The sequence below is a fragment of the Styela clava genome, chromosome 3 (genome assembly GCF_964204865.1).
Source record: "Styela clava chromosome 3, kaStyClav1.hap1.2, whole genome shotgun sequence".
Lineage (NCBI taxonomy): Eukaryota > Metazoa > Chordata > Ascidiacea > Stolidobranchia > Styelidae > Styela > Styela clava.
The window spans coordinates 21828758-21853608 of NC_135252.1; the positions used below are offsets into that span (position 1 = coordinate 21828758).

The 24851-nt window shown below is 35.7% G+C and overlaps 1 protein-coding gene across 1 annotated transcript; it reads left to right on the forward strand.

The window, feature by feature from the left end:
• The first annotated feature begins 254 nt into the window (after nt 1-254).
• On the forward strand, nt 255-20859 carry LOC120342085 (uncharacterized). The gene is made up of 14 exons (XM_078111006.1): nt 255-499; nt 3143-3224; nt 3756-3839; nt 4250-4312; nt 6446-6526; nt 7641-7745; nt 10494-10529; nt 11302-11421; nt 11940-12023; nt 13683-13745; nt 17027-17080; nt 17443-17542; nt 18472-18592; nt 19887-20859. The coding sequence occupies exons 1-14, from the start codon at nt 284-286 to the stop codon at nt 20079-20081; spliced, it is 1404 nt and encodes a 467-aa protein (XP_077967132.1). The 5' UTR covers nt 255-283; the 3' UTR covers nt 20082-20859.
• Nucleotides 20860-24851: the final 3992 nt, after the last annotated feature.

The window sequence follows — 24851 nt, forward strand, 5'->3', positions numbered from 1 at the left end:
CTCAAACCTCCGGCCTGGCCCGCTAGCAGGTACGGTCTAACTTGGAAGTTATAAATTTCAGAAAACCTTTCCACCCTTTCTAAATTCCTTGCTACGCACCTTTAAAGTAAATTTGGCAGTATATGAAGATCATCTCGACAAGTTTAGGCGTTTTATTTTTAGTTTTCCTTCCCTGACTTTTGTAGCTTCCAAGTTTTAAAGTCAAGGTTGGCTCATCTCTATATAATTCTCATGCGATATTATGTTTGGTTTTCAGTTGAAAAATAATATAGACTTACACAAAATGGTACACAAAATGAATTTTCAAAGTGTATTTATTTGTCTGTGTGTTGGTCTGTCCGTGGTAGTAGGACAAGACATAGCACTCAAAGAACAGACAGAGGAAAAGTCGAAGTCAAAAACAAGACTTGTCTGCTTCATGGATAAAACATGCGCCAGAAAAGACAAGTGCGAGTTACCTTGCGAATTTAGAGATCCAAGCGGCGCAAAATCTGATCAAGTAAGTATAAACAAGTACAAGGGAATGATTTGAGCGATCGAACTCGAACCAGATTGTCACTTTCCTGATGATTCTTTTGGAAAATTCTAAATTCAATAAATTAATCAAATCTGGGTATGATCTAATACAGGAATGTAGGAGGGCCAAATACAAATACCACCTGGTGGCCGCACCTGTATTTAACATAGGCTCTCTAGTTGCAGGCAGAAAACTATTGGGAATTGATTTCATGACATGTGTTGTTCGCTTTGCACAAGCTATAGCTGTTATGGCATTGTAACGTCATAGGGATAGACCATAAATTGGACTCAGGTATAGTCTTGGAATTACCTCCACGTACCAGATTAAATAAAATAAAAAACACATTTTTTGCCCTGTGGGCCGTTTGGTCTAGTAGGCAATATCGATCTGTGAATATTTCAAAATCAGATAAATACCAATGGCTGGTTGTATATGGTCTTTTCCGAAGCAAAAGGTGTGAATGGTCGTGGTTTAATAATTGCGACATATTTGATACGAGCTTTAGCTAGACGTTACGTAACGGCACGTCATTGTTTGTTTACTTGCAACACGGGGCAGGCGTATTGCATCACACTTTCTTAATTCCATCATGATTCGTTTCGAAGTGCACATATGAATAGTTTTGCTAAATTATTTCTGTTGTTGAAATAATTATCATTCGGAACTTAATAGGACAAGCGACATCAAATTTCCGGAACTTAAAGATGGGAAAAGTCACTAAAGCAGTGGTTCTGAACTTTTTAAGCCGCGCCAGCTTTTTAGAATTTGTCAAGTCTCGCGCCCCACCAAAAAATAACTAGCTGACAATAAACTACAAATAACAAATGGTTGGGCAAAGGTATGTTTCATTCTAAAAACACGTTAAAAATACGTGGATGGAACAGATATCAAAAACACAAGCACAAGAGCTCTCTGCAATCTCTAAACAATAAAGAAATGTTAATATCCAAAATAAGGCGGGAAAGATCAAATCTAACAAATATTTTATTAATGATTAGCTTTATGCCGCCTCAAATATTGTCCACGCTCCTCTTGGCGCTCCCCGCGGAATTAATTCTGGAACAAGAGCAAGATATTTAAAACCCACGAGTTGAATATAATTTCATGAAATGGAATGTATAATAGTATTAATAAATATTCTATCAGTTGTTCTATAATCTTTCCAGTCCAAGCATAAATACAAATATTTCCTTTTTTTTCTAAAATATGGTGTGTAGTTTGTGATGGCTTTTGATGATACAAAACAACTAGGAATACAAACAAATAAGTGAAGTCAAAACATGTTTCAACTTAGCAAAATGTAAAAAACAAATCGCGAAAACTGGCGAAATAGTTGATAAACATATTTTTCGAGGAATTAATCCGCAATTTTGACAACAAGAGGTAAACAAAAAAGCGTTTAAAAGTTACTGCAATGTCAATGAATATAGTACACTTGCAAAGCAGTCCTTGTTGCATATATAAAACATGTAAGTTCGTTGTAACCAGGAACGTGCGAACTTTTCTCTCATCCAAGGCGAGTTTCTGATAAATGTTCCCCTTATACCTCACTTCAAAAATAATTTGTGTGATACACAAATTATAGATGTTGTTATACATGAGAATAAATAAGTTAAAAGTCAAGTAAAAGTGAAATGTCTGAATTGGGAATTAAATCGTCAAACCAAGCAACAAACTTACATGCAAAAGAAAAACACAAACCTTACATCTTGGATCCCCCCCCCCAAAAAAAAAAAACGTGCTGCCCGGCCCTGGATGGTTGTAACTGCTTCATATTATTGCTTACAATGCCGAATTTTTAAATTCGTATGTATGAACCTAATTATACAGCAAATTTGCGTGATTTATTTTGTTTATAATAACAACAAACGTGATGCTTTTAACCAGTTGTGCTTACATAAGAGTGTAGATATTCTGTCTCCAATTCGCATCATTTTAAACTACAAAGTAGTTCAAATAACAAGTAGGGGCGTTTCGTTTTGTGAAGTAATATTGGATTTGCTTTATGTCAACCGATGGTATAATGAATACAAAACTCAAATATCAGCATTGTCGAGCAATACAAAATTACGTGTGGTTTATTTTAATAAAAAAAATGATAGGGCTTTTTACTATTTCGCAGCACTGAAATATTTAAATCGATTGGGTATATTAGTTGCGAGAGAAAATTAAAATTTGGAAACTTGGAAACTAAAAAATCGGAAAACGAAAATTAATAAATTATCGGCGCTCCGGAAATGTGTGTACCAATATGGAGGTAGCAAATTTTGTTCGCCTACTTCACATCAAGTTGTGTAAAAGGACTGGAACCTATGAACAGGGGGTATATTCATTTGGCCAACACTGACGCTGAACTTGTAATAGAACTAAAATAGATAAAATCGGAATAAAATTATGGCTTAACCATAACCTGGTTCACACACTACGGGAGTACCAAAAAATCTGCCCTAACATGCCGGGATGATTTTTAAATAATTAAGGGTCCAGATATACTTGACATAAGCCTATGTATAAAAGGGTCCTTTACAATAACAACAACAACAAAGATAACAATTTAGAAAAATAATCCATAGTTCCATTTCGTTTTCAAAAAATTTCAGTCTGTAACAATTTTTTGTTAAGGGGATGACAACCAGCAATTTTATTGATGACGAATTTGAAGAGCTTTGGGATGAAATGCAGAATAAAATGAAAGGACTGAACGGTGAGTTTTTATTAGGACAAAGTTCAGCGTTGATATAACAGTCTTATATATATAAACTTTCTCTATTCTGAAGTCGTTGAAGTCTATATACTTCTCAGATTCAGGGGTCGTGATATCTGTTTTCAAACATTCAAAAAAGCTACAGTCAAAAGCAAAATTTCTAAAAATGAATTATCATAGCAGAATTCCTGCGATTAAAGAATCGGAGTCAAACTTCTTTTCCAATCGAAGTGTGGTAGTTGTTATCAGGTGTAATAGACAAGCGACCCTTTTCTAGGTGACCGTCCATTTGCACCCACGTAATTTGAACCCCTACATTTGCACCGGCATATCCGCGGGTTCAATCTATATGCGGGTGCTAAAATCCATGGGTAAGGATATTAGTATTGGTTCAAATGTCCGTAAAAAAGTTTTCCATAGGTGCCATAGTATGCAGGTGCAATTTTTGTGAGTTCAAATTACGGGTGCAAATGTACGTGACTGAAAATGTAATGGAACCACTTTCTCAATTTGTATTAAATTATTTTTCAGATCACCAAGCGGAATTGATTGCCCAACAGCACGATCTACTGAAGCAACAACAAAAACTCGAATTCGAAAACAGAAAATTAAAATGTAAGTGAAAAAGAGAGCAATCATTAAATTTGTTAAAAATCATATAAAAGTGTTTCGAGTTGATGCATTTCTCATTCAATTTAAACCGATAATGGATAAATGCTGCAATGGCTTTTGTTTTTCATTGCATTATAGCTAACATGGACGACCTATTGGGTAATTCAATCTGGCCCGACTGATGCTACCACAACCAAACAAAAACAAAATTTTGATATTTATTTAAAAGTAGCTCAAAAAATTTGTTGAAATTGAAAAGTTGAGAATAAGTTATTTGGGCCGTTTTTAACAGTGGTGCCGACATATAGTGAAACAAACTTGATTCTCATTCTCTGTGAATATGGACAGTTACAAATACCGCAAAAAAAATCATATTTTGCATCACCTAACTCCGCTACATTTTTTATTTACAGCTCAGCAATCAGACTTGCTCGAAAGACAAAAGGATTTGGAGGAGGAAAATGAAAGATTGAAAAGTGAGAACTAGCGGTTGTTAAGATTTCCTAAACTTACATACGTTTTTTAAACTTACCAAATCGCCACCGACTTACTTATGATTTAATTATTCGCCATCGACTTACTTATTCGCCACTGACTTACCTATTCGCCATAGACTTACAGTTTACACTTCCACTCCTTAATAAATTGAGCAACAAGTGCCAGGTCGGAAATAATTGGAATTGGAAACAAGGGTTTTCTTGGGGTGGGGGTCCACTTTTTTTGTATAATGACGTAATACGACGCAGACAATGATATCTAACAATATCTTAATGAGAATATCGGTCGGAGACCGAAGACTTATCGATCGGAGGTTAGGGGATCCCCCTAAACAGCGCTCTTACTTCATAGTGACACCGAATCTCGCTTTTGTGAGATATTGCGTGCATGTAACAAACTAACAAACAAACAAACAAACAGACAAATACCTTTCAACATACTATAAGTCAGGGGTCTCAAACTCAATTTACTTGGGGGCCGCTGGGGCAAAGTCTCAAATGAGTCCGGGCCGCATCAGGTTTTCCACAATAAAAGCTGAGCAACTCGTTTAAATTGTATTCCTTGTGCACTGAAACTTTAATTGTGCAGATAAAACAAGTCAGGATGCTCCTACGCTCAACAAAGAAATATTGCATTTCCCAGTTTTTTGAAATTGTCTGTGCTCATCACCAACCTTTCTGTTTACTGAGACTTCACTTCCAACGACACGTTTAGGGATGTGCAATATTATAAAATTCTATCTTGTAATAACTGTTGCGCTGATGTTTCAATCAAGCATTTAGCCGATGGACAGTGATGTTTCGCCACATGGGAAACATGGTTACAATGTATCAAGATCAATCTAAGCGTTAGTGATTGTGACGTCAAAAATTATGGAACACTGTTTTTAAATTGTTTCAGGCGGTCCCGCGATCGAATATCAGGCCTACAGGTATGATACTGTTAGGTTACCGCACCGCATATTCCTTTCAGCGGATAGATGATAAAATATTTTGTTTTGCCCTAAGTGAGAGTTTCCCTTTTTCGGCCACAGTTTTTATATCTCCATGCGAAACACCAAATATGAAAGGGTTATATTGATAAAGAAAAACGGTGCAATGTAGCGGTTCCCAATGGTTTCGCCGTGGCGAGTTGCAAATGCGCGACAAACTTTCAGCATTTCAAAGTAAAACGAGGTAGAGATGGAGAAGAACGGACGACCTTTTGCATTTATTCTTCAAATTTACTTGTTTGAATTTAACAAAGTCAAAAGTTAACAGTCAAAAAGCTAAACCGACGGTTAACGAGAATGCCACTACCCTAACTTAGTTAGTCCAATATAGGCCGACAGTGAAGCAATTTTAAACGGTCAGTTGGGCAACAATTTCATGATTCTCAGATCGCCATGGCGACCAATTTAGATGCAATTTTGATTCCTTTTCCACGCAACAATCGGGAGATGCTCGCGGAACATTAGTTTTCCGCGGAACACAGTTTGGTAAACGCTGTTATATTAAAAGCAATAATCATGCCAACTGAGCTAAGTGACTTGCGGGCTGCACTAACATTAAACTTTAATACCAAGGCGGGGGCCACAAACTATCATCTCGCGGGCCGCAATTGGCCCACGGGCCACGAGTTTGAGACCCCTGCTATAAGTAATAAGCCATCTCTTTACAGACTTTTTTAGCTGTCAAAGTTATCCAAGGTATACAAGCGCGCATTTTTATCTATCTCGCTCGGTTGGTTCATTTGATGAAAGAATTACTGATACCAACCAACGATTTTTTTTGCATGGCCCCGCAACCCCCCTTCTCCCCTGGCTTCGCCTATGAATAAATAGATCTTTGTTCTTCCAAAAATGGAAGCTTTTTCATGATATTTCCAAATAAGTCTTATAGATTAAATGGAAAGCCTTGTTCGAGGTAAAACGACGTATAAAAATTAGAAAAATTACACATGTCAATAGATATGTCTAATGCTCTATGAGATCTGTAAACTACGACGGTATATAAGCCCTTGTGGCAACAATCACATAGGGATCCAAAGCAGGAAGTAAACAATTAGAAGGGATTTTTCGTTCAATACACAATTTTCTAGAACCATATTTATGACGTTATCCTTACTTTTAGCTATTGCACCAGTAAACGGAGATGACGAGGAAGTGCGAAAGATGGTTAAAAATTTGGAAAAGAAAATAAAGGTTTTGACAGGTATGTTACTTTCGACAGAAATCACTAAACCCCAAGTTGCGAGTCAAGACGAGTCAAATGTCATCCGATTCTTGGGTTGAGTCATTGTTATTTTTTATTGGTTGTTAGGTAATGGTGGGTCCAAATCGTTATATCCAGATACCTCGAGTCACTTAGATCGTTTTATAAATGGGTAAAACACCCTAAATACCAATCGCAAGTTCTCGCAAGTCATTTTTTTGACAATCCTTGACTGTTATTGTAGGTTAGTTGGAATTTTTTTTAATAGTTTTAGTAGATTATCGCACGTTTTAGTATGTTTTTTGACGATCTTGGACTGTTATAGTAGGTTTTCTGATAGTTTTAGTAGGTCCATGTTAGGTTTATTTGCGATTAATTGATGATGATTATGAGTCATTTGATTTTGAAGACTCGTGTTACTTTGATTCAGGATTTGATTTGTGAGTCGAGTCATGGGTCATCTAAGTTTTCAGTCAAAGGTCCAAAGTCGAGTCACTCACTAATTCAAGTCCCACTGGATTTATTTTGAGAGGAAAGGGCTCGAGTCATTTAAGTTATATGATTCGAGTCATTTTGATGCTTTGATCATCGGTGACTCGAGTTGAGTCAATCACTCTAGCTACGACATGGGCAAAGTTAAAGTCAAAATCCATTTTATTTTTGCTTATAAATTAATACCGTCAACCTAAACTGAATTATATTATTATCAACGACGCCAGGATTACGATATAATCCGCGATAGATACTGAATAATAATTAAGAACTATTTTATACGCTGTAAATAGCAAGAAAAGCAAATTTACAGCGTATCGGTCCGTTAGTTAATTCAATCTGGCCCGCCTGATGCTGCCACAACCGAATTTCGATGTTTTCAGCTAAAAAATAGCTCAAGGAATTTGTTGAGGTTGTGATTAAATTTAGTTTTGGCTCGAGGCTTATTGTTTTCCACTTTTTCTTTTGTACCACTGTAAATAAAATTCTGTTCATAAAATGTAACTCTTTACGTCCCACTTACATGGCCCGCCAGTCAAGATGTGCAAAATTTTAGGCCCCTGGTCTAAAAACCATCACTATTGCTTGCCTCACCAATACTGATTACAACATTTCGTTTCAGAGCAACAAAAGAAGTTGTCTAGCCAGCAGACTCGTCTCGTTGAACAACAGAACAGATTGATGTCGAGGCAAAGCAAACTGGAGAAAGAAAATTCACAACTGAAAAGTAGGCAATATATTTTAAATAAAACTAATATTTAGATCAGGGTGGTATAAACCCGGACACGCGGGCACCGCCACCTATGCAACATAACAATAGGCCAGTCAGAACGGTAAAATCTCATTCTTTAATACATTTAAAGTAACTGAACTCGCATTATTTTGATCACTATTGAGTTTTCCCGACTGCGGCCCGCAAGGTCTCCGCAATATGCTTTGCGGCCCTTCAATCTCGCAACCTTGGACCACACTGAATTGAGGATTTTTTTAAAAATTTGTTGTAGACAAAAGTAGTCGATACATATTTTGTGAAGAAGTAAAAACACAAACACGTGCAATAGTCAATTTCCGACTCTTGTCAGTTGTTCTTCCCTTTACTCTCATTTCTATTTTCCATTATCAATTTCTTATTTTTTTGAACGCTTTCAAATCTTTCGATCAACACCAGTCATTTTATCTAGATATTGGACATTTCTTTCCCTTTGGAGTAATTCATTAGTTTTAATTCCTACAATATAATCGCAAATCCGACCTTTACTTATTTTAAATCTCTCCTTCCCCGTTCGTATGAGTCTGAACTATTTATTAGTAAGTTGTTCATAGATTATTAGCTATAGTGATACGCGCAAATCGCATATTTTTGAATTTATATTTTGCGCACAAATACAAGTAAATGATGCTACAAATACGACATGTACATACGAAGTCCCTCTTTTAAGTGACTTCGTCGTAGGTGACGCAGGTCGATTACTATTACTGGTTTATCGAGTCTTCCTTCACAATGAATCCATTTTATTTTATTTTTTTTCAATTCTGTTTGTACAATGTGTGTGTTCGTCATGTGTCAAAATAAACTACTGACTGATCCGACGACATATGCTAAAACACGATCGTTTCATTTAACCCAAATGATTGATAGTTTTTAATCATTTGTGTGTGGGTGTTATGAATATTCTACTGCTTATAAAATTATGATTGGGTTTGGCAGTCGTTAATGACTAGCTATAGATAATTACATTTAGCACCAGTCAACGTACTTCAATGAATATATATGTTTGAGTACTTTCGTAGTATGTGTACCATTATGTATTAGGGTTAGGCCATAATTTTATTCCGATTTTCCTTATTTTAGTTTAGTTCGTCGAATGTCTGTGTTATCTAAGTTAATATACCCCATGCCCGACACTCCCGAAGTATGTGCATCAAGATGGCGCACAACCTGAACCCTAACCTTGGTACACGTACTATGTTCAGGTTGTGCGCCATCTTGGTGCACATATTTCTGGAGGTCTCTCTGTCCATAGGTCCCAGTCCTTTTACACACCTTGATGTAAAATGGGCGAACAAAATTAGCTACCTCCATATTGGTACACATACTTCTGGAGCGCCCATTTTTGTACGTGGTTGTTTGTGAATGCGTGCTTGAGGCGGGATATCATTTATAATGTATCATACTTTTGTCTGTTTAATAAATGTTAGTAATGATATGCAACCGTTAATTTCATCTCAAAGGTGATTTTTTCAGTCATCATTTATTAGATGTAAATCAATGCATACATCCTTGTTTAAGATGCGATTTGATTCCATAATGCGCAGTTTAAGATTCGTTTAGAATCGTTTTTATGTGGGCGTCGTTAGTTTTTCACTGTAGTGTTTATTAAATAACGATTGGGTTAGACATTTTTGATTGCAAACTTTAGGAGAATTTCCCTAGCAAATCTTATCAAACGTAATGCAATAAATACTTCCTTGTTTTCGATGTGACCTTACTTACTAATACGCAGTTTAGGAAAAACATATCGTTACTGAATAGCGTCTTTTTATGTTTATTTAAATTATATTTGAGTTTGACATCCGTTGATTGCAAGCTATCAGTGATTTATTTAATATCGCTTATCAGACGCAGCTTTATGAATATGCGTGCGTGTATGTGTGTATATTTTCTAAGACGCAATTTGTATTCATAATACTTTCGTCGTTTCATTGACAGATCGTTTCTACAACACAAACCAGCCTTATACTGTTAATTAATCCATGATTGCTATGGACAGTTTTCAATTGCCATCAGATGATCAGATAAATTTCGGTAGCTTCAAACACAACTTAATGAGTAAGGCCTTTGTTGGCAATAAGAACCCACTTCCTACAACGCGATCTGTGTACGTGCTTCGTTTCATACAATCAATGTAAACCCTGTGTGTGTGTGAGTGGCATTACATCATTTTCAAGTTGCCAGATTTGAGAGCGAGATTGTTGACGAAACACAACGGTTTTATGGAATTGATTGGTCGTAACGCTCATGCTAAATAGAAAATGAGTCAAACGTCAAAAACTGTTTGTAGATATAGATTAAAACCTGATATTAAAAGCTTGGGAAGCTTTGCGGTTTGTCATACATGGAATGATATGAACTATATCAGAAAACGTGATCATAGGAGAAATTTTAAATAGTATACTTCCTATGCTTATAAAAATGACAATTTGCAAGGAAGACTTGAACAGACACGAAACACGAAAAGGTAAAAACATAACGTGTTAAATTAGTTCGGTGGGCCATATTTAATCGTTATGCGGGTCGTAACTGGCCTTCGGTCCGCGGTCGGGGCCCTGGTCTAAAAATCATCACATCTGTTAGCCTTGGTCTAGGAACCACTGCCTTAGACATACAGACAAATATGTAAAAATTAAAAGAAAAATTCTATTTTTCGAAATTGTTCAATTTTCTGCTTATAAATCATGAATAATCTCTTTTTAGGACGTCAAAAAGCAATTGAAGCAAGAGGATTTGGACGTAAGTTAACATTGTCACTTGTGAATACAATTATAACAAATGGTAGATCAACTAATCTAATGAGCCATTGTTTGGTATAAGCCGTCAATAGGCTACAGACAGAGGTGGTCTAAACATATACTCTATGCACAGGTTGCAGTGACCTAAATCTTACAATTAAAAGTGTTCTGAATTGTTCTGGTAAATTAAGAACAACGGGTGACAAATTCGGGATTGTTTGTACAAAAATTCCCGCCAAAAGTAAACGCTCCACCAACGCTCAAATAAGAAAGTTGGTAATTAACTAGTTAGGGTTAGAGATGCAGATTGGACTGGGAATTGAAATTTTTGAATCATTCTCAACTCTAACTGGGTAATTACTAATTCGTTATTTTAAAACATAGCGGGGATGTTTTTTTTAATCTGGCTGAGACTTCGTACAAAAGATCCCAGATATGAAACACGTTTGAACGAACATTTGAACGTTTGAAGCCTCTACAGTTACACTATATCAAATATGTTGTCAGATATAAGTCCTTAATAGGCTGGAGGACGAACTAATTGTTGTTACCGGTGTTATCATATATATGACTTATAAGCAAGCAGAAGAAACCTGTTATAAATATATAAATTTATATAGCTTATAAATCGACCATCCCGTACTTTTCTGGCTATGCCGTTGATTTCTTAAGATTTTGTTCACAATTAGAGTGCTCTCAATTACAGCAATTATCTAATAATTTTGCTAATTTTGCTACTTTTATCAAATTTCGATCTTATTTGTATCAACTAGCGACCACATCTTCAGCTCCCACAACAGTTGAAACAGTTCCCGAAAAGATCGACCCAAGAGTAGAGAGCAAGTTGGATGCGATCAAGAAGGAAATGCAATATAGAATTGAACAGCTTAGTGGTAAATGCCACGTTTCAATTCGTACAGATTTGATTTTGCAATATAGGAAACTTTGCGGCCAGTGCGCTCTGAGTTGAATGATGCATGCTTAGATATTTTTCTTATGGAATTATGGATGTATGGACATTCATTAAAATTTCCAAGTATGGTCGGCGCTTCCGAATAAAATATTCAGGCTTAGGTTCGATGTAAAAAAGATTTGAATATATGTGTTTGATAGAAAGGTGTGTTGATGTTCAGAAAAATTCCGAAACTTTTAACTAAGTTGCAGCTATTATTATGTTTAAACAGCCTTGATGCAATGTTTCTTTTCAAGGAAAATTCAGGCTATCCCTCTTCTCTTATATCTTCGATAAGACTGAATATAACATGAAAAATCTCCCCACATACTCGTATGTATTTGCCAGTGTTTGCATATGAACAACGAATATGAACATTTTTGTATCTGATATAATTGTGACGGATACTATACCAGTATCTCATCATGTTTTATCTTATTTATATCCTTATTATTCTAGGCCAACAACAGCAATTACTGAAAGAACAAACGAGACTGATCAACAGACAGATGAGATTGGAAAATGAAAATGAGGAACTAAGAAGTAAGCATTGTTCAAGTTCTAATTTAGTAAAATTATGTGAAAGTTTCCAGTTTTTACATAGGATTTCGGGTACTCTCGTAGAATGTGAACCAAGATGGCGGACATCGTGTATCAGGTTAGGGTTAGGCCATAATTGCAGGTACAAATACTACGGGAGTCACTTGGCTAGTCCCAGAACTCGTGAAAGAACTAAAATAAAAAAAAATGAAATAAAATTATGGCCTGACCCTAACCTGGTACACATACTACCTTCCGGTGTCTGCCATCTTGGTTCACATTGTTCGAGAGTACCGTATTCCGGATGTAGACTATTAGTGGCCCGCTTCGTTACAGATAAGCGTATTTAATGATGATTGCTGCCACAAACCTGCTAGATATCAAGAATGCAAACACCAGTATCACAATGGTAGGTTTAGAAATGAGTAATCGGGACTGTGGGATGCTATCGCACAGCTGACGAATATTATTCTTATCGGGTTGGTCGACCAACTGGTGTGACCAAGTGGTCTTCAAACGTACGGGGGGTATGAATGTATTAGTCGTTTTTTTGTTGAGGTGATTTCCGTATTCAGGGAGCCAATATATTTTATATTTTTAGTAATTTAGGGAAAAGTCATTGAATGGTTATTAATTCTATTCTTTAATAAATGTTCCACGAGCAAGCGCATGTCAATCTTTTTTGCCTCCCTGGATAAGTTTCTAATGCCCGGGTCGAGTTATACCTAACTTCAAAATAATTTGGGAGATTAACAAATTATAGATTTTATTAAACATGTGAGTAATTAAATTAAAGATCACGTGAGAGTGAAATGTTTGATATATTTTTATTCAAATCATCGAACAAAGCAACGAATTAGGCGGCTGTTTCTATGGCCCACCTCTAGACACGCTCCTGCTTACGATTCCTTTGACATATGTACAGCCAACATGGTGATCCTTTACTCCCTTAAGGCAGGGCTACTCAACTATTTTTACTAAAGATCCACTCACAAAACTTCAAAAATATTTGGGTCCGGTCTTTCCAGAAATTATATTTCGGCATCCTTAAACACGGACTTCCTCGACCGACTGATGATTATTAGCTAATTAAGATTGTTTATTATGGCGTTATAGATCTTTTCATAAATATTTAAATCTATAAAAGTGATTTTAGAAAAGGAAACTCCAAAAGTGGGGCGAATGATTCAAAATAAAGAATTAGGCGCGGTCCGAATCGAATACCCGAAAGGTCCGGATTTGGACCGCGGTCCGCCAGTTGAGTAGCCCTGCCTTAAGGTACTGGTGCTGCTGCACTACTTTCGTGCCTATATATTTAAGTACTGCTACCATGTTCAATAATCTAATCGTGCACATGAAGAAATAAGTTGTTGCGATAATCTGAACCAAAACACCTCTCCAATTTTTCGTCATTAGAAAGATTGTCTCAAATTGAAAATAGTTTGTTTGATCAAAGTCGTTTTTAAATCAAAGTAATCGCGTATACAATCCTTATTTAAATTTATCGTAAACTAAGTTATGAATCATTTAATATACAATTATTCTATAAACATTAATTATTAACAACTGTTAATATACCTTCGAAGTACTCCCTGTATGTTAAAATAAAATTAGCCAGCTACTTCGTCAATTTTTGATTTTGTATTCTTTTTACATTAACAGAAAAACAAGCTGAACTATATATTAAGCAGGAAGAATTGGAAAAAGAGAACCAAGAATTAAAAGGTGAGAAATAATTTGATAATTTATATAAGAGTCTTTCATAATTTAATCATAATTTCATAATTTTTTTCGATGATCATATTTGTGGTAAAGCAAATATTTGTTAAATATCATCTTAAATGGAACAAATTGTACAGGTGACAGAAGAAAGATAAATAATGGAGAGTTTACATCCTAATATTGAACCGACCACTGTAATCGTATCGCTATCAGACGCGCTTGGCTGAACGGTTAGAGCAGCGTTTCTCTTTTTTTTTGCATAGGAACACCTATGCCTTTTATCTCGTCTCGCGGAAAACAAGAAATTAGTATGTAAAATTGACCCTTCCAAAAAAATTAGCCTGTGTTAAAAGTAACAGTTTTCTGTAAATTTGACAATTGAAAAATTCGGCCGACGGTAAAAAATATTGAACGGTCTAGACTGGCACGAGGCCTTTCCGGTCGTTTGGATAGCAAGGCCTATCCGTCTGTACGACTGAGATCGCCATGGCGAATAATTTATGCCCATGGCCATCACCTCACCTAGAAATGTAACAAATTGTATCCAATTTTTTCAAAATTACTGGTGGCTTGTGCTCATGCACATAGCCTCAGTGAAACGCTTGAAAATCGACCTACAAAATAGATCAGGACTGTTTTTTACTTTCTTTTATTTACCAATATCATTTTTTTTATTGCAAAAACATCAAATGTCTATGTGAATCGCAAATAAAATATAAAAATTCTCAGAGAACAGAGAACGTGTGAATGTAAGTGTCATAAGCAAAAATTGAATTTTGTTTGTCTAATCTAATGCTAAAGTATATAAAATACGCGCAAATAAAATAAAATTAAAATAAAAGTTAATTTGTCCTCAAACAATTGGGGCGTATTAAATTGTCATCTGGTATTTAAATTACGAAATAGGTCACATCGGTTCATTCCCATTATAGTAATTTTATAACATAAAATTTATCTGATAAGGGATGAAATTGACAATGATATTTCGATACAATCTGAAATACGGGGTGTTCATTAAATTAGGTAAGAACTTCAATGTGTTTCGTACAATTTCGCGTCGGTCACGTGTATATACAGATGTATTATATGAAGTAAAAAACTTGATAAGCACTGATTAAAATTAAAAAAAAAAGCTGGTTGGGATATATTGAGAACTGGAATTTCATGAACAAACACTATAAAAGGGTGTTTTTTTTGCATTTGAAACAACGATGCTCAGAACTGTTTTCAGTACAAATATCCAAGCCCTAAGTTACGAGTCAAGCCGGGTCACGGGTCATGCGGGTCTCGAGTCCCGGCTGAATTTAAAGTTCGTGTCACACAGAAGTCAACTCTCTCTGGCAATTAGTTGAGTTTGAGTTTGAGTCGAATCATGGACTCAAGTATCCCCGACACTGCATAACTGCAAAACTGTTGTCGGGAAGTGTATGTGCGTTGAAATCAACTTTTAATTGGATTAGTCTTGGCAAATACATATAATAGATTACTTAGTAATCTTTTTGTTGAGGAAACACTTCATTCCCTTAAAGACGTCTGTACAAAAAGAATGTGCTTGTAACTCCTAGCATTAAGCGGTAGTATATACATATTCATTTTTCCTACACGAGACGATTAAAAATGCCAGCCAATACAATCTACAAAAATCAATACAGATCTTCGACATCTGGAAAACATTCAACTGTCTGAAAAATTGCGAACGTACTAACCAAACGCGGTCGAAACTCGATAGCTTTGCCTTAGACATCCTCAAAAATGTCTCCACAAAGACGTCAATGCAATTAGTGGTAACAATCAAGCAAGCATAAGCTATTAGATCGCTTTAACAACATTTTTAATTCTATTATTATTCTTATGAATTCGACCAAATGGTATAAAAATATTCAGATAATCTCTTACCAGCGTCATTTTTCACCAAAAATGTTAATGTTGAGATATTTCCTACACGTTTCGGCGATTATTTACTTATAAATACCACAGAATTAAGTCTGAGTTACGATTTGTTTACCAATACCAGCAAGCGCAAATACTTAGCACAAGCGGTAAGAGCAATGACATAGAGGAAAGATAAGTAGTTGATCCCACAGAAAGCTAATCCATGGCTGAAAACAGTAGGATTAGTGGTAATTTCTTTGTCGCATTTATTCAAAATACTGTTGTATGCAAACAGATATCGTCTCTTAACCTTTTCAGCGTCTCATGCTTTGTATAACAATCAACAAATATAATCAACTAATATAAAACAAATGGGAATAGCATAATCTCTTTTCACGAAATAGCAAGTATATATGATAAACTTACGTTAGATCATAGTTATTATGATAAATTTAGAAAATATGAGAGATGGTTGGGTTAGGCCTGTCTCAACTGCGATGTCTAAAAGGTTGATGTGGGAGGGTTCAAGGTTTGGCAATTTGTATATCACATAACAGCTACTATAGAACACATATTCATAAATAACTGCACCATGATTTTATGTCCCGTCTCACTTAAACTGTACACGTTTACCTTTAAAGTGTCACGGGTAGGTTGGGCTGAGAATTTCAGGTAAAACACTTTAACCGTTAACCGAGTAAAATTAACCGGTTAACCGCAGCGTGACGTTTGACGCCACAGGGGATAACTTTGCGACCTGAGATGCCTGTACCTGAGATGTCATTTTACGCGTAACCGTTTGCCATCCAAAATCGATTAACCGGTTAAACATTTCCAGCCCTAGTTACGGGTGATCGCTCTTGTTATTGTTTATGTCTAAATTGTATTCGTGTGACTGGATGAAATTCAAATAACTGTAAATATGCAAGAGAAACTTGAGTAGGAAAATCAACGATCAAAATATGTGGTCAAGTGCTCTGAAAATCCAGCTCTTACACGAGTTTGCACGCTTTCACTGAAAACAAGACTACATATACACAACTGATATCCAGAAAACTTGTATTTTCTGAAACAATCTTTCTTGTTCGGTATTGCCTACCATATACTTACTGTACCTTGGTGAGGTGGCGCGCATGGGGGTGAAATAGTAAGTTAATTTCAATGCTCTAAATATCAAACCATCGCACATACGATTTATTTTCATCTATTCAAGACATTTAAAATAAAGCGTATGCTATTTTCCAAACACATCACAGAGTAAGGCTCGATGATCTCTACATGCAAGCCATGTATCAATTCTAGATTATCTTGTATTGCTAAGAAATTTGATTCCCAAATTTCCACAATAATTGATCAGCGTATCTACTCAGGTCAAACCATAATTTTTACGGACTATTTTTGTATATTTTCAGCAAATCTCACACACCAAACCACGGACCCTGAAGTCAAGAGAGAGAGAATTGAATGTAAATTTTCAATCTACTATGAATAATAACTTTTATATTTATATTTACTTGACTGCAAGATCACCAGGTGCGCCCTGATGCGGAACTCAAAACCTGCCATGAATCCCCGGCATTATATATACTTTAGCGTTTGAAATCTTCGTTAATAGACTGTGAGACTAAGCAAACTTTGCGTTTTTCACGTTCTGTAGCAAATTTGGACTTCAATTATCCGTCGTTCAATAGTCTGAAATTCCGACTTCAATTCCCAAATCCGGATAACCCAAATTATGACTCCAATGACAACATGTCAAACTCTGACCCCACAGCCTAGTTTTTTTTATGATAAATAAAAATTTAGCAAAGTTTTTTTTAACTTTCAGCGCGAGGTCTTTGTGTAATTGAGCACGGTGATATTTGCTTCAGTGTACTTGGCGATGGAAGCGACGAATTGACCTACGACCTTGCTCGGGAGAATTGCAAGTAAGTTTACATTATGACGCAATTGTGGACAAGATATTGAACCAGTGATTTCCAATATTAGACAAGTGGTTCTCAACCGCATTCGATATATTTCATCCCCTGTCTATGTTCAAACTATAAACAAGTGGTTTTCAATCTTTTTTAGTGTCAGAGCCAAATTTCAAATCCTAATGTTGTAAAGAGCCGCATAAAAAACTACGCAAAAAATCAGTGTATTTGAACGAAGTGGGGAAAACACTATGACATCATGATAAAAATTTCACGTAAAACGACCTAACAGTTATGATGACATAAATTTAACAACTGCGCTTCAATCTTTCAATTTCAAGTCATTGAATTCTTTTTAATGAAAATGATTAATTTTGAAATAATGATGAGAACCGCAAGAAGAATAGTTGAGAGCCGCATGCGGATCTTAGAGCCGCGGTTAAGAATCACTGCTATAAACACTATTTTTCCATTTTTTGTGCAATATGCCTTACTATCGCTAAACAACACAAATATATCATTAAATACCACAGGGAAATTAAAAAAAAGTAAAATTCCTCGCTGGTGAGGAATTCCTTCCCGCTAGATTAGAGTCTCGTTCTACGTAATATAAGTTTCATGACGAACCTTTTTATGCTTGTGGAATAGATTCTGCTATTTTTCTATAAATTATTAATCAGTGACCAATTAACATTGCAATAACAGTGTATTAGATAAAACAAACAAAAGTGCCGTGTTGCTGCATATATACTCTTGGTGTATTGGGTGTCGCTGCTAGATAACCAATTCTGGTCCCCCGCGATTTCCATTCCCCAGTAAAAATGTGTGTTTAATTTTGTCAATCTCGTATGTTATTTTTTACTGGGCAGAAAAAATAAACTTGACTATGACTATAACCTTAATGATTTATTCATTCCAATGTAATAAATTCTCTTACTTAGAATGCACGGAGGTGATTTAGCAAATGTTTACGACCAAGAGCATTATGAGAAGCTGAAGAAATATTTCATCGACAATGACATCGAATCGGGAGTTTGGATTGGAATGACATACAATCCTATTGTGAGTATTTCTTACTTTAAATCTAAGCGTTGAACATGGATAATATGTAATAGGATCTCGCCCGCCAGCCCGCGGCTCCTCAGAAGTTCCAGAGCAGTTGGGGCCACAATGCAAAACAGATTTTACTTTCCATTTTACAAGAAAACTTACCGTTTTTTCTAATTTCATTACTTGATAAGGTTGTTCCAGAGGTAGTTTTCAGTTTTTTTAGCATGAAATGTTTTAATAGAATGGGATTTGGATTATACCGATAAAAATAACACCATGAAAACCGCCTGGAAGGGGTCAAGATCTATGGAAGATTGGGAACCACTGATGTAATAGTTGTAAAAAGGGTCGAAGTTTTTTTCACTTATGCGGAAAAATCGTTTTCGCGAACGACTGATTTGAAACATAGTGTAAAGAATTTGATAATATGGTTAAGACAGCAATTGAGATGAAAGAGAAACATTTGTTGAATTTTAAATTAAAATGAGGTTTAAATATGGGACATACATCAAGAATAGTCGGAACTCCCCTCCCCCTTTTGAAATGTAAGAAACTTAAAAGCTTCCTTCTGTATCATACAATTTTTTTGTAGCTCAAAACGCTTTTTAGAACCTCCAGACTCATGAAACACACACGTTTTCCGGCCGGACCCGCTGGCTGTTTCGATCAAACTCGGCAAATAGCAATTTCAGAATCCCCCACCCCCTCTTTGAAATATTCTGGCTACACCCCTGCTTTTTGTTCTTATATGTGCATGTAACACTCGTCATAGGTATGTGCATGTTAAGCTCGACATAGGTAGAACCTCATTACCTCGGAAAACTCTGTGGTGTCCCACCACAGAATAAATATGATAGATACAAGTGTATAAATAAAAAAGGAGAGCAAAAAACACTTAAATAGCAAAAAAGTATAAAGACTGAAGTTAGCTCTGACGTAATCAAGTTGCTTTGAAATGGGTAATGTCTCAAGGGAAAAACGAATGTTTGCGGTTCCATCTTATACCGTTCCATAGGACGTTTCCCATGGACAAGACTAAAAAATTAGAGTCTGAGTCGAGAGCTGGAGTCCAAGTTGGCATGTTTTCACTTCCGTCTGGTTGGAGCGGGGTCGTATTATCAATCTTCAGGGGGTTGGAGTCGAAATCTTAATTTCAGATTTTGATGATAAAGTCTTTTTAAATAAAAATGCTTGAATACATTTTAAGTCGAAGTCTTTTTTCCTGACCCGGACTGAGAAGTTGAAATTGACTATGATTACACCAGTGGTAATATAAAATATTTACCTATTTTTCTTCTTTATTTAGAGCTACAAAGCCAAGTATACGAACGGCAAAGAAGCGAAATTTGTGCTCTGGAATTGGGTTTACCCTGCAAGTTTTGCGACTTATACAAAAATGTATCTCTACATTGATAAAGATCCTGAAAGCATCTACAGCGGAATGGTAAACCTCCCAGGGAATTGGAAATACCCATATGCACTGTGCCAATTTGGAATGTAGATGAGAAAGATGTTTTGATACATTGAGACACATGGTTATATGATTAAAATCCAATTTTGTGTCAAAAGCAAATTTCATTGTGTATCTGTATTTTTCAATGTGTCACATTTTTATTGACTATAGGGATTAAATATTGGGTATCATATTTTATGAATTTGTCATGCCGGTATTTGCGAGACAATAGTCATGAAATGTAATGTAGCTCATTTACTTTCACCCGTAATATCTATTTTGTCTTTTGCCGTGTTTTCCGTAAATATTTTTTCAAGACTTGGCACTAAAAGTGTAGAGAGTCGAAGGGCTAAGCTAAAAGTACCATACCCGTGGAATTGATAAAAGTCTATTGTCTAATCGTCGGGTTTAACACGTAAACTCTGATCTAGAATTTTTGATGGTTCATTTGGTACTGCCGTAGTGTGTGTACCAGGTTAGAGTTAGGCCATAGTTTTATTCCGGTTTTCCTTATTTTAGTCATATTACGAGTTCAGCAACTGTCTGTTTTAGCTAAGTGAATATACACACACTTCTGGGGCGCCTTTTTGACTGCTTTATGCGATAGTAGCAATAAATATAATGTGAGCAGTATTCTCACCATTCATATAATAAGTATACACAAATGTTCGCTATTTTACATTTTCTTGCTGTCTATAGCTATATGAAAAGTTTCAACTATAATTAAAACTGGTATATATCATGACCGTTCTTTACTTTTTTTCGTTTCTGTTTATTTTGCTCTTTGAATATAAACATGTGAATATAAATATTGTGAAGTTCAGTATGGAAATTGCTTTTTATATTTTGGCGATTAGAAGAAACATAGGCGTATTCTGAATTGTCCGCCATCTTATTTCACATACTTCGAGATTACCAACGAAAGAAGTTAAGAACACAATCAGGGCAAGAAATTGGGGAAAAACGACCCGGTTGGAAAAAATAGATCAGACACCGGTTTTTGAAAATTTTGATTACAAGTCCCGACTGTTGAAAAGCTTGATCAACTTAACTTTTATTTAGTTTTTGGAAAAACTTTTGACTTTGTCATCATCATAAAAAAATCCAAAATATCGACTCAAAAATATTCGAATCTACTGCAATGAAAACATATCAAACTCCGATTCTCTGTAACACTCTAGTGCAGTGGTTCTCAAACCCTTTTTCGAATTTGTCAAGTCTCGCGCTCCGCCTCAATAACTAGCTAACAATAAGCTACAAATAACAGATGGTAAGGCGAGTGTATGTTTCATTCAATGAACACATTGAAAATACGTATACATAAAAAAGCAATTTGAACAATAGAGAAATGTAAATATAAGGCGGGCAAGATCAAATCTGACAAATATTTTAATTTTCAATTAGCTTCACGCCCCCCCCCCCAAAAAAAAATTGTCTACGCCCTCCTTGTGGGGCGCGCCCCACCGTTTAAGAACCACTGCTTAGCGAATATTCGCTAATAAAACAAGATGTAACGCTCAAATATCGAATACATATACATATAAAATCGATTGACTGAATACGTACATTAAGTTGGCTGTATGTGAGTATTGGGTTGGCTGTATATGTATATAACATTGGTGTACATCACGTGAATGGCTGTATATGTATATTATGTTGGATGTACATGAATATCATATTGGTGTACATCACGTGAATGGCTGTATATATGTATAGTATGTTGGATGTATATGTATATCACATTGGTGTATGTGGGTTGGCTATATGTATAGTATTGGCTGTATATGTATATCACATTGGTGTACATCACGTGAATGGCTGTATATGTATATTATGTTGGCTGTATATGTATATCACATTGGTGTACATCACGTGAATGGCTGTATATGTATATTATGTTGGATGCATATGTATTAGAGATATACCGATACCACTTTTGTCGCCGATACCGATACCGATCCGATACCAGCTAAAAACGCCGATACCGATACCGATACGCCGATACTACAAAAAGGCCGATATTACCGATATTCCGATACCGATACTATGTAATTATTACTTAATTAGGTGTGCTGTGTAGGGCAGACGGGTTAAAACAATGGTCTTTGAGCGTTGTTCATGGTACACATTATTTCAGATCGAAAAAAAAGATATATCACATAATATGAAATTGATGTTTGGTGTTTGCTTCAACTGATTAAGATACATTGTACAGTAAGGCTAGTAATCTCGGTGTTCAATTGAAACTCATAAGCCGGGATGTCCAATTTGAACTTGATATGAATATCGCGACCTTCGATTATCGTTATTCGAGTTTAAAAGAATATCGAATATCACCCACACATTCTAGCGCCGCCGTCCTACGTTCAAATTAAAAGCATTTTAATAATATTTTTTTTCGTGGCTAATCGTAATCGTCGACGCAATAAGTCAAAGCCAAATTGAAAGAATATCAAACAGCACCGACAAAAAGAAGGCCTACCTATAACCGTCGAGGATGTTTTTTTACTTTACTATTTTATAATATAAAATATTTTACAATTGCTATCATAAATTTTGAATTTCGAAATTTAGTTTATCGATGTCGACGGACTAAATGACACTCGTACTTGACGACAAACAGTCAGCATTTATAGCCGTGCCAAAAGTCCTTGTGCCGTTAATAAGGAAGGTCCCCAATTCCACTGTATGATTTAAAACTGGGCGCCTAGTTGCTTTTTGTTATGTGCTGTGTTGATATATTTCTTCATAATTACTATGTAATATTAAAAATGTCAATATAAAAAATTGACAGCAAAAATAGCCAAATTAGTTGAACTAGTTTGGCTGATAAATAGCTAAAAACACCTGAATCTTATTCTTTCGCGGGGGTTGGGACATGTATGTCTCATAGCGCACGATCTCTCCAGACAAAAAATAAATTAAAAAGTAGTATTCCAACTTATCTTTTAAAACATTCTGGACCATATCAAAAAGATAAATATATCGGAAATATCGGCCTTAATTCAACCGATACCGATACATGGCCGATACCGAAAAAATGGCCGATATTGCCGATACCGATTCCCGATACCGATACATCGGTACATATCTAATATGTATATCACATTGGTGTATATGAGTTGGCTATGTGTAAAGTATTGGATGTATATGTATATCAAGTTACCAACCCTATCCTAATTCCTTACCTACTGTGCTTATGACAGAACATAATTGGGATATAAATATACTTGTCATGCCGTTCTTATGACAAACCCAATAGTTCACTGCTGTGGGGGCATTTTGTGGCTATAGAATAAGAAATTGATCCATATTCCTAACGTATTATTGTTAAGGCAACTCACTAGGTCTCTGCATATGAAACATTTCGAATAGTGGATGTGATAATATATTCTACATCACCTACTGTCTATTAGTGGTCAATTAACCCTCTACGAAGGAGACCATCCAAACGATCAATGGGATTAGTTTGGATTTCTGCCCATTGACAAATCACCCTTGCCTACTATGTCTCTTTAACTAATATCCCGAAATGAAACGAATAGATTTCTCCCAGAGTGATTTAATCCAGATATCAGTAAGACAAAGTGACCTGACAAACAATAAAGATGAATAATGAATACAGGCAACCAAGCACAATACAAAGCAAGAATATACCAATCCACTTACATTGAAATGAGGCTTTGTCAGAACAGATTATTCCAATGTAAGAAAGTTAAGAAATAGATTATTCATACCCAATGAGTATAGCACTAACCATTAACAAGCTTTTGAGAACAGATCTAAAGACAGACTAAAGCCCTAGACCAGGCCTGCACAACTCAAATTACCACGAGGGCCGCAAGCATAAATCTGAAGACCCGACGGGCCGCAAACTTTGCCACATACATATTTCACAAGATGAACTACGAATCAAAATAATATTGTGAATTGTAAAAACAGTTAAATTTAATGAAACACTTTCATTACTGGGGAGCTTAAAAATATGAAGAATCTTATTTTCTTGAGTAAAAGCAGGGTACAGTATTTTTGCATATGAGATGGCAAATATGTATTTAGTGGTTCACGGTTCATCTACCTTGAAAATCCACCGTTCATTTTCAATATTTCTTTTTTATTAAAATTAGGTATTGCGTGTTGCAGTATAAACTGACTGCAGGAAAATATTTTACTCAGGTTCAGTTCTGTAAAATCGTCCCAAATATATGTATGACAATTTATTTAGTCATATCTACCATTATTGGATATTTCCATTGTATGCTAGACAAACAATCCGTTTAGTAGCACTAGATCTTCCTCTGTTGTACTTTTTTGACTGGTAAATTACATTTTTCTACAAAATCTGCTCCAATTTATTTGAAATTTTACAATAAATAGCAATATCTTTTGTGCGAGAATTTCTGCACCATTCATAAATAAAAGAATTGTTTTTTAATTTCGAAATTTGAATCAAAAAAGAAACTTAGTTCCATGAACTGCTAGTAATAAATAATGGGGTTATTAATAGGTTGCTAATATGCACTAATGGGAGTGAGATTGTATACCGATATTGTTTTGACCGTGATTCAGTCTGAACACTGAGATATCTAAATCAGGGTTTCCCACACTGGAGGGCGAGGGGTGGAGCGACGAATTTTAGGGGTCGCGAAGGGCACACCAATTTTACACAAAGTTCGATGTTTATTGAAACTAGTGCAAAACATATATCTCACGATTTCGAATATGATCGGAGTAACGGCGCGCTTGCATAACAATGCCGGCTTAGATTGTTAGATCCGAGAAGTGGCGTGTTTCCAAATCACCCGCGGGACGCACAGA

Bases quoted from the DNA above. Each gene is read 5' to 3' on its own strand.
- LOC120342085 (XM_078111006.1), top strand. From the start codon at position 284: ATGGTACACAAAATGAATTTTCAAAGTGTATTTATTTGTCTGTGTGTT. The intron at 500-3,142 runs GTAAGTATAAAC...TTTTTTGTTAAG, and splicing joins GCGGCGCAAAATCTGATCAA to GGGATGACAACCAGCAATTT. The intron at 17,081-17,442 runs GTAAATTTTCAA...TTTAACTTTCAG, and splicing joins CAAGAGAGAGAGAATTGAAT to CGCGAGGTCTTTGTGTAATT.